This window comes from Pteropus alecto, unplaced genomic scaffold (assembly GCF_000325575.1).
Source record: "Pteropus alecto unplaced genomic scaffold, ASM32557v1 scaffold87, whole genome shotgun sequence".
In the NCBI taxonomy this organism is placed as follows: domain Eukaryota; kingdom Metazoa; phylum Chordata; class Mammalia; order Chiroptera; family Pteropodidae; genus Pteropus; species Pteropus alecto.
This window is the reverse complement of record NW_006443225.1, coordinates 14372524-14383608: the sequence shown is the minus strand read 5'-3', so window position 1 is coordinate 14383608 and position 11085 is coordinate 14372524. Positions and strand designations below refer to the sequence as shown.

Genomic DNA, 11085 nt, shown 5'->3' with positions numbered 1-11085 from the left:
AGTTACAAAAAAGTCATGGCACATAGAGTATGGCGTAGGGAATGCAGCCGATAGAATTGTCATGGCCGTGTGCAGAGCCAGATGGCTGACGGAGCAATTGAGAGGTCACGTCATAAACTACGTGCGTGTCTAACCAATGTACTGTGTACCTGAAACTAATATAAAATTTTTAAAAAAACTTAAATAAAAAAATAAAAATAATCAATTTTGTTAATTATTTTGAAAATGTCTTTCTTTGTCAGAATGGTCAATTTAAAAGATATACAGTCTCTATGTTAAGAATGACTATGATCTTGGGTCAGTTAATAATATCCTCTAAGGCTGGATAGGTAAAATTTTCTAATCGTGAATAAATATTTTGTTTATGAATTTCAGCTCTATTTTAAATAGTAAGGTTGTCATTTTAAATTAGAATATTCAAAACATTTTGCAGAAAATGAAGCGTTCCCTAGTATTACAATGACAAGAAAAACATATTTCTTCTAGTTCTATTTTTGCTTTGCATTCTTCCACTGTTATGTTATTTGAATTATTAGTGTCCATATTTCCAGTGAGCTGCCTCTTTTATAAAACAAGGTGGAAGTGTAGAGCATACAAAAATAGACGGAATGGCCAAAGCTTTCTATGCTTGATGATTCAATGTATGTAATATTTAACATTCGATAGATAGTCAATATTTTATAATATATTTAATATGCGATAAAATTGGCTAAGGATATCATATAATAAATGATTGTATATTAACAGGTTCTCTGCAAAGAGATTATTTCATTTCATTCTACAGGCCAAGTATTTCTGTAAAATATAAAGGCACGAGTAAAAGGGAAAAGATTAGTAACATTCAAAAGAGCCATCTCCTCATGCACAATTTCAACGCGCCTAACTGCTCTATCTGTACCATGTCGCAGTACTAATTGATAGTTATAAGGGTGACCTGGATACTCTCAAACATGTTGTGGGGAAGTTAAGTAGTAACGATATAAATAAATATGAATGAGGCAGTGACTAACCATCTCCTTGAATTAAAACAGTTCCATGACCACATCCATGCAATTATTAGATAAAACTTTCAGGGCAGAGTTCCACTAGACAACAGACCTGCTCCAAAGTGAATAGCATGGGAGAGCCATCACAGTCAAGGAATATGCACTGCGGGAACCTTTTTATAAACTCTCAGCGCTCGGAAAGTCATTATTTTTCTTCTTCTTCTTCTTTTAAATAGAAGATAATGATAAGAACACTTAGTCTAAAACATTATTCAAGTCCTTCTAGAGTGTCTGAAGAGTGTTGAATGTTGTGACCATTCCTTCATAATGCTTATGCTTACCTAAAACGGTGCGCCATTCACTTTATAACATCTCTTACTTGAAACAGAGAAAACAAATCTGTTGACAACCAAACCAGTAAACATGGATTTTCAAAACCAGAATATTTCAATACTGCCAATGTACCGTTTTGTGGTAACACCAGATAATGTAGAAAGGACGTTAGTTTTTTTTTGTTTTGTTTTGTTTTGTTTTACTTTGAAAATAATAATTACTTATTGAGGCTTAGAAATCGAGCTTGAAAGAAACCTCACTGTCTTCTTTTAATATTAATGGAAACCAATGTTTTTTCAAAAGAGGTGGAAAAATTGCTAGAAAATTCAGCCTGGCCCTCTTCAAATGTAACCGAGAAGCAAAGAGGAAATGAAAAGTGCATGTTTCTTGGATCATTACCTTTTTCCAAAAACATAGTTTATTGTCCCAAGTGGGATACTTTTTAAGAGTGAAAGGAGATGCTGTCAATAATTAGCCTGGGACGAGAGGCATTAAGCAGGACTCTCAGTAAAACCAGGACCTCTGGCACCCTAGGGACGTGGAGTGTGAGCTTTATATCAATTTCCTCCTCTTTTCTCATTCTTCTCTCCCTGATCAAATGAGGCCAAGTAGACAAAGGCTGTGCATTTTTAGGGCGGCCTCTCGAGAAAAACAGGAGCACTGATTTAGAAATAGGACTGCTGGAGCTAAAGAATGCAACATCTGAGACGTTTTCATCAAAACCCAATGTTTTCTACCTTATCTGTTTTATTATTATTTTTTTTTTCTATCTAATTTCTTCCAGGCTTTCAACCAGTTAGTCTGCACGGATTATCTGTTTTAGAAAGAGAAAAAGCACATCTCCAAGCTAAAGCTCCAGACTGGCCAAGTCATCCTAAGCTACCCCCTGTGAGCACCTCTGAACGCTCACGTCATGTCATCTGAAGAGTTCGAACAACCTCATCAGTACAGCGGGGATGCAGAAGGGGAGGGGCAGGAAGGGAAAACAGTGAACACCACAAAACACCAGGCTTGGTACCTGAATTAGACGACTCGCCATCCTGGATAGGAACGGGAGTGCCGCTCAGTCCACAGAGGTGCCTGGACGTGGGGAGATTTCGGAGGGTGCTCACGCTGACTGCACCAGCTCGTTCTGGGGGCCACTTACGGCTGTGATGGCTACTGTCGTTGTTTATCACTAAGAAAGTCTCCAGAAAGCCAAACTGAGTTTTGTATGAGCAGAGTTGTTCACTTGACTGTGTGTGTGTGTGTGTCTATTGCCGCTCAGTCCACAGAGGTGCCTGGACATGGGGAGATTTCGGAGGGTGCTCACGCTGACTGCACCAGCTCGTTCTGGGGGCCACTTACGGCTGTGATGGCTACTGTCGTTGTTTATCACTAAGAAAGTCTCCAGAAAGCCAAACTGAGTTTTGTATGAGCAGAGTTGTTCACTTGACTTTGTGTGTGTGTGTGTGTGTCTATCGTGTGTATGTACAACATGTTAAAGTTTTGTTCTTGGATTAAAAGGAAATAATTTATGGCTCTAACACCTTTCTTCTTCCATCCAAGTCATCAGAATAACTGATCCGTAACTATAAATAGAAAGAGAATGTTATGCATTCTGTTCCCCTTGATGCGTACACAGGAGTTCTTGCTTTATTTGGATTCGTTTTCATTTTATTATTCCCAGACTTGAAAGGTGAACTCTCTGATTCAGCTGGAGGAGGAACCGTGGTGTCAGGGAGCTATCGCCAGCGGGGCACCCAAGCAGGCGCCATCCCCAGTGAAACTCCCAACAGGAGCTCCAGGGACAGCGTCTGTACATCTGCCACCTCCGACTTCCCGCTTGACCCAGGAAGACTGAGGTCTCCAGGCCGTGCACGCTGGCTCTGGGTGCTGTGCTGTGCCCTGCCAACAGTGACTGTAACGTGTGTGCGCAGAGGTAATGAGCCAGACGTCCCGCTTGACCCAGGAAGACTGAGGTCTCCAGGCCTTGCACGCTGGCTCTGGGTGCTGTGTGTGCCCTGCCAACAGTGACTGTCACGTGTGTGCGCGGAGGTAATGAGCCAGACACAGGAACCACGGTCATCTCCTTTGCCCCATTCTGTCCATTTTCCGTGGGAGCAATGACCCTGCCAAGGGGAGAAAACTAGTTCTTGTGGAGAGGGGTGAAAAAAATCTTAGATATTACAGTAGTTTGTGGCCCTCCAAACTCCACCCTTCTTGATAAAATCTCATTCCTTTAGTATTTAGCTTCTCTCTTGAGGGAAAATTTAAATTTAACTTAATGTTTCTCCTTAGGGTGGCCATTAATGAAAAAAGGTTGAGAAACAATTCTTTAGTCAATCACTGTCCCTCTCCTAAGGTAGGAGGGAGCTGAGAGGGAGGAGGAGGGAGGTGTAGTAGGAAAGAATGGCAAAAAATGTAAGAAGATGAGGGAGGAATCCTTAGGTAAATGAGCGGGAGCTGTGTGTAAATAGGGAAGTGGAGGAGAGGGAAGCAGATAACAAACTGTGTCCCCTACGCAACTCTGGACCCTGCCCGACAGGGCTGCCGCGTGGCTCTCGCTATTCTGGTTCCCACGAACAAAAATGTCTTTCTGCAGATTTTGCCTCACATTGCACTTATCCAGCACTTATCACAGCTCAGCTTCCTGACCCGACACCTGGGATGGGCCTCTTGGCTGGCATCGTCTTGCACATGGCGTCCACTCATGTGCCCGGGTTAGGGCTTGCCTCAGAGGCTCAGTCATTCCTACCCGGCTTTGCCTGAAGACCCGGTTGACTTCATTTGCTCTTGACCTTCCCCAGAGATGCAGAGTGAGAGCGCCGCCTGGCTCCTTTGGGTTCTCCGACGGGCTGTGCCCTTTTTGGCATCCGTTTCCTTCCAAAGGCCCATGACACCGCATGCTATGGCACCTGACCCTTCGGTGCTTTCAAATGCCGCTTACACTGAAGTCACTGTATGCACTATTTAAAGAGGAATAGCTACTGCCGTTCCTTTGGGAAGAGGCCAAAGAAAAGAAAGAAAAACGTTTCTAATCCAAAGGCTGACTAAATTGCCCTGGATGGACGAGGTACAAGATCAAGTCAGATTCCAATTCACTGGCCAGGAAACTGGCAGCCCGTTAAACCCATCTCCTCCCATGAAAGGCACACCAGGGCCAGCAATGCCACGTCATGGTATCCCAGAGATATGTGCCAACCAGCCATTCCCCAGGACCGCTGGGCCGGGTCCCACATTCACAAACAGGCTCATGTGTAAACTTTATGCATGACCTCTACATGAGTGTATACATACAGTCACCAAGCCCACTGACAAGCCGGAAGGGAGACAAAGTCTGTCATACAGATCAAAACTCGTGTCGCATTACCAGACCACACCGCACCACAGAAAGCTGTGAAATCATCTTTTCTATTAGCCCTGTCATTATTTTGTGAAAAGTACAATTATATTTCATGGCATTTTGTGTATGCGAAAAAATGTTATTTTGTTAAATACAGATGTTTCAAACATATCACTTTTAAAATCTGTTTTGGCATTTGTTTCAATTACTCATATACCATGTATGAGTATTATATCATATAATTTCAATTAATAAAAGTGATACCAAAAAGCACGTTCTATAAGAGCAAATTGTTATTGTCAAGGTCATACCCAAAGACAAAGTATGACAGGTCAATGGGCCTTGGAATAACTTTGCATATCACACGGACGCACAGAGCATGGGATGAAGAATTATTAATTAACTGATTATTGAGTATTTATCCCACGATAATAGCTACTTTAACACATTATGGAACATTTGATAGAAATGTCAAGTTTTTCTTTCTATGCTAGGGATCTGGCAAGTCACCACATAACTTTTATACTTCATTACAGAAATATTATAGATATAAAATACAGAGAAACCAAAAGATTTTTAAAAAGCAAATATTTTCAAGGATATGAAATCTCTGTTTAAGTGAAGAGAATATTTTTTTTTGAATTCTAGAGAAAAGGGAGTCTTTCCACATGTCCACTTTAATGTCTGTAGAGCAGAGAGAACATTCTACATATGTTCAACTGAATAACCAAACTGAATAAGCAATAATTGAAAAGGCAAAGTAAACAGATATTCTCCCCCAGTGATGATATCTTACTGCCTAAGCAAGTTAGGAAAACACACAGATGATAAGCATTCCTATCCAAGAACTTCACAGCACAGGTAGGACCCTGACGTGGCCATACTGTTAACAGTGAGGGCTACAGTATCATCCTACTGCAGCTTGAACAAAACAAACATTGCCTAAATTGTAAGAATACTATTCACCCAAACCTAGCATTAGCACTGCCCTCACCAAGAATCATTCCAGAGAAATAACAAGTTATTGGACTCGAGAAGAGTATAGGAAAAGGCAGTGGTTTATATAAGGGATCATACAGAACTGTTTTTAAAAGGTTCCAAACCTCAGACAAATGAACGATGCTTTCATTAAACTGCCATATAATCAAACATAAATGAGTTCCATAGTATTTCACCATTCAGAGAGGAAACTGCAGACAAATAAACAAATACATATCGTTTACGAAAATTTAAGTAAAGAATCTACTTAGTTTAGCAAAGATTTGTTTAGCTTGATTAATAATTTGAAAACAAATTTATTATTTATAACTACACAAACATTTCTAAACCAATGTCTTGAGCTGCTAGGTATAGTTTGCAGGTAGGTGATCTTACCTGTGCACACACGATTTGAAGGAAGTTTAAACAATCTGTCTGATGCATAGGGGTATATAGTATATGTGATGTTTTGTAATAAGTCATTATCAACATTACCTTCTTAGACATCGAGATGGCTGCTGCTTCTAAAATTCAGGAATTAAATGAACTCCCTCATCTGAGAAATCAAGTTATTGACCCTTTTCCATCCTTATTAGAAATTCTTCAGAAAAAAATATGTATACATTTTAAAATATTTTATATAACAGTACTTAATTTTAGATATGTGTTAATAATGTTGTTATAAGCAAATAAACCACATTAACCTTTCAAATTTTCTTTGATTTTGCTGCTTATTTTTACATATTTGGCTAACTCCCTCTGGAACACTTGGTGAAACAACGATTTATACCTCAATTACCAAACGGCTTGAAAGAGTTGATTTAACACCCCAAATACTTCCTTAAATCCAGAGTTTATTTCATTCATCTTCAAAATTCACTCCATATTTTTAGGAGTAACTCAAATATGTAACTAAACACTTGACACTGGAAAAGAGCGATAACCTTTCTCAAACCAAACCCCACATACGTAGCACATCTATTTCTTTCTTACAGGTAAAACACAGGCAAACAAATTATTCATAACTACAAAAAAGACCTAGTTGAAATCTCCCATTTGCCACAACATTGCACTTCCTCATTACGTACAACAGAAACACAGTTTATGCCACTTAGTTCCACGTTCCAGCCAGAAAGTAAAATGCCTTTAGAAGTCAATGAGATGCAAAACCAGAATATTGAACAGCGCAAAAAGCATTTTTATGAGCGTCTACATTTAGCTGATTATTTACATTACTTATACGTTGTAGATGATTACGCTGAATGTTAACTTTCAATCAAAAGGCCCATTCCATCTCTTACATTTCTGTAATCTTTACTGTTTATAAGAAAAGATAATGGAAAAAACTCTAAAGAATTCATATGATGACACACTCTTCTCTATTTCAAATTCCATTTTCATCTAATATACACAAAATATCAACACTATACTTCTGCAGCTAAAGATGACTCTTGATATTTTACTTATAATTTATATTGCAATATAGAACCAAATAGATGGGATGAAAATCGGTGGCAGCTCACAGTCAAAGCTCTAAGTAAAATTAGATAAATAGAATCGTGCGGTTGAATTAAATACTGAAATCGCTAGCAAAAAAATTTACTGAGATTTGGATATATGCAGACACAGTGGAAACACATGAATTTACCTTCATTTTAAGCGGACACTTTATGAACTGAGATACGGCAATATCTCAACTGTGGGAAAAATAATACCCCGAAAGTCAGAAACATCACTGTCAGGGTACACCTCACAAGGAGAGGTCGATGGATGTTTCTGGACACTGACTCGGTCCTTACGCGGCGTAACGAGGTAGCCCGCTGCTCAGGCGCGGGGCGCCAGCCCTCTAAGCTCCTGGCGACCACACTCTCGCCTCCTGCCCTGCACCGCTGCAGAAGCGCGAGGCAGCATCTCCCCGCTGCAGGGCAGCACGTGGCCCAGGCTCGCGCACGGCCCCGCCCCGGCGGCGCTGAGCGCAGCCCCGGGAGCCGGAAGTCCTCCCTCCAGGAGCCGGAAGTCCTCCCTCCTGACGCCGGGGCGGGTCCTGTGGAACGACGCCCATGGACGAGGGATGCCATGGGATGCTATCACATAGGCCGAACAGAGCCATGCGACCGAACGAGACTGGGCAGTTCCCACTGTCTCCGTCCCCACGTTTTGTGTTCTCGCCCCAAATCACCACACAGGAAGGAACCGGCACTCTGGGCGCGCGGGCGCCCCCTCTCCCGACCGCGCCCGCCAAGCCGCGCCGTGCCTTCCTTACCTTGGCGGCCACCGACGAGTTGGGCTTCTCCAGCAAGTCCCACAGCTTCTTCCTCTTCTCAGGGCAGCAGGTGTTATCGAACTCCTCTCCCTCGCGCTCGCGCATGGTCTCCGCCTCCCGCCGCAGCTCCTCGTTCATCTGCTCTTTCTTCTGATGATAGCGGGCTTGGCAGCAGGACTCTAAGTAGATCTCGTCGATGCCCCAGTAGTCCAGCTCGTGGCCGAAGGACAGCGCGCACATCTCCTCCATCATGTGCAGCTTCCCCGTCCGGTAGAAATTGAGGATGGACGTGAAGGCGCCGGGGTGCCGATCGAAGAAGTACTCGTTCTCGCTCAGGTTGTAGTCGTCGCACACCTCCAGGAGGCTCTCGTGCGTGTTGCAGTCGCGCAGCTTCCCCAGGCGCGTCCTGGGCAGCCGGTCCAGCGTCCGCCACAGGACCTCGTGGTTCAGGCCCCCCACGTTGATCTTAACCCTCCGTGAGCACGTCTTGCTGCGAATGATGTCCACAGGTTCCGGCGGGAGAGAGAGTGTTGACCTGGACGTCTTCCTGTTCAAGCCAGGGGGAGCCTTCTCTGCCATTTTGGAGGGAACGCGGCGGCGGCGGCGGCGGCGGCGGCAGCGCCGGAGTCTTCAGAGGCAGGAGCCGAGGGGAGGTCAGCTAGGGCGATGCCCCTCCGAGGCAGGCATTTCCACGGGCACACTGGAAAAGAGCAACGACCGTTTGGTTACCTGCATTTTTCCTAAAGCATTTCCTTTTCTATGGGCTCGTTCTGCCGGTCCTGCACGAGCAGCAGGAGGTATCATGTTAATTACTGTGTTTTTATGCAGATGGACATGTTTGGGTTATAAGATGAAGACAGAAAGAAGAGACGACACAATGAACTACACAGAAGAGGCAGTGTGTTCAATTTAATATACCTATATAATTGACAACTCCCCAGATTTTCACCAGGCTTTCTCAAGTTCTAGACCAAAATATCCATGTGCTGATCGAGTCTTCCTTGATCAACCAGATACCGTAAACTGACCACACCTCTAACTTGCCCAACCAGTTACTGTTCCTTCTCCACCTAAGATTTATGGCCCTCCGCATCGCGAAGCCCAGCCACCCAATCTAGAGTTCTAAGAAGTCCTGATCCATCGGTCCACACCCAACCGTACCTCCTAAACTTGCCGAAGCCCTCCGCCGCCATTACCCAGTACCTTACTTACACCGTGGTGCTGGCTCAAACTCTCACCATCTCTTGCCTGCATTTCTACCAGCACTTCTTAAACTGGATCCAAACTCTGGTTTTATCTACCTAAAACCCATTCTCCACACAGCTACTACAATGATCTCTTAAGATACAAACTTGACATTGCCATGCTGCTCGAAACCCTACAAAGTTTCATTGTTACCGGCAGTGTAAAGTCCAGTAGCCCTCGTCAATCTGGCCTTCCTCTCCACCCTCACATATCTCTTCCCCGCCACTATATTCCAGCAACCCCAGACTACACACAGTATTCATTCTCAAGCTCCTGGCCTTTCTGCATGCTGTGTCCTGGAAGGGCTTCCACCTTTCCCATTTCCTTTTGACTAACTGCTGCTTGCTCTTCAAGACTCAGCGCAGACATCACCTCCTCCAGAAAGCCCTCCATGATACCCCTCCAGGATTACGAAACTCTGCAAATGTCTCTTCTGTTTCATGATGCCACTGCAATAACCCTTTCCCCACAGGGTGCTGGGTGCTCATCACGACACATACTACTCTGTTATTATATCCTTATCACTGAGCACAGTACTTACAGGCTGTGACGGTTTAATAAATGTTAAATAATGAATCAGTTCTTTAATTGTTTTCCAGAAGATAGCTGACAAAAGATCTAGTAAGGCCAATGTTTATGGCCAGAAAAATGCATACATGGCATTATTTGATCACTATGCATCTATGTTTCTATGCCGTGTGTACACAGTATGTCAGAATGTGTGTGCGTGTGTTTGTATTTTGCTCCTCGGCTTGTCTCTCCTTCTTTAAGGCATGGCTGCTCTAGTATTCCCTCTTGTTGATCTAGTATTCCCTGTTCTGAACTGCAGCGGCAAGCATCTTATGTGATCCTCCCTTACAGTGTTTTTGCAGAAATTCACAAAGCTTCAAGCGATTCATCCAAAACACACCTCTTAATGTAAAACACCCTGTTTCACACAGTCGACAGTTTATACCATAGGGAAAAGCTTTTAGATTCAAGAGGTCCTTATAATTAGAACTCTCTTTTAAGATATACACCAATTTCTACATTCTCTACTCTTATAAATTAAGTTTATTTCTGCATCTGGAAGCCAAGTATTGTCTGAAATGAAAATAAGTCAGATTTATGAGAAAAATATAGATCGACTATATAAGAAGTATTTCAAATATCCCCAATAAATACACTTGAATTGGGAGTTTTTTCAACTACACAGTCACAAAAATATTTTAAGCATATACATACACACTTTTATCACAGACAGTGCTTATTTGTACAAATAAATTAGAGTTACAATGATTGGGTAACTTAAATTCTCTGATCCTCAATTTCTTAATCTGCAAAATAAGGACAATAGTATCTACTTCATAGGCAGTATTATGATGTGCTCACACAGGGAGGTAGAGCTAAATAGAGTAAGAAAATTCATATTTCTCCTTTGAGTCTGGTTTACAATTACTGCAAGAAAACTAAGACTGAAAGCTATGCTAATCTATTAAATAGTAGCATTAAATTTTTTTCCTTGTGTATATGTTCTGTCTTCTCAAGTGGATTATAAGCCTATAAGGCCACGATTTGTCCTCTGCTGAGCATTGTACCTACACATAACAGGCACCTCATAGCACATATCTTTGATGCCACTGTGCCCATGTCCAAATGTTGTATTCGAGTGACAATGGACTCTGCACACACACGAGCAACAATATCAGTATCAGACAAAACTGCTGAAAATATTAGAGATGAGGCAATTCCAGTGATGAATCTGAATGTCTCTCCCCCATTAAATAACTTGGTTGTAGGTACAGTGACATCTTGGCAATCCATACAAATTATGTGAACAGTCCACATGAATAATATGCAGAAAGCCTAATCTATTTTCAACCTGGCTACAAATAAACATGAAATAAATTTACTCTTTTTGGAATATCACATTTTATACTAATGTGAAGAGCATATATGGTTTTTAAACTAACTAT

The 11085-nt window shown here is 42.3% G+C and overlaps 1 protein-coding gene across 1 annotated transcript in view; it reads right to left on the bottom strand.

Moving 5' to 3' along the window:
• KCNB2 (potassium voltage-gated channel subfamily B member 2) overlaps positions 1 to 8471 on the bottom strand; it is a 305417-nt gene extending 296946 nt beyond the window's left edge. The window contains 1 exon segment of the mRNA XM_006924027.2: positions 7886 to 8471. Within this exon segment, the coding sequence (XP_006924089.1) occupies positions 7886 to 8464 (579 nt within the window). The 5' untranslated portion in view covers positions 8465 to 8471.
• Positions 8472 to 11085: the final 2614 nt, after the last annotated feature.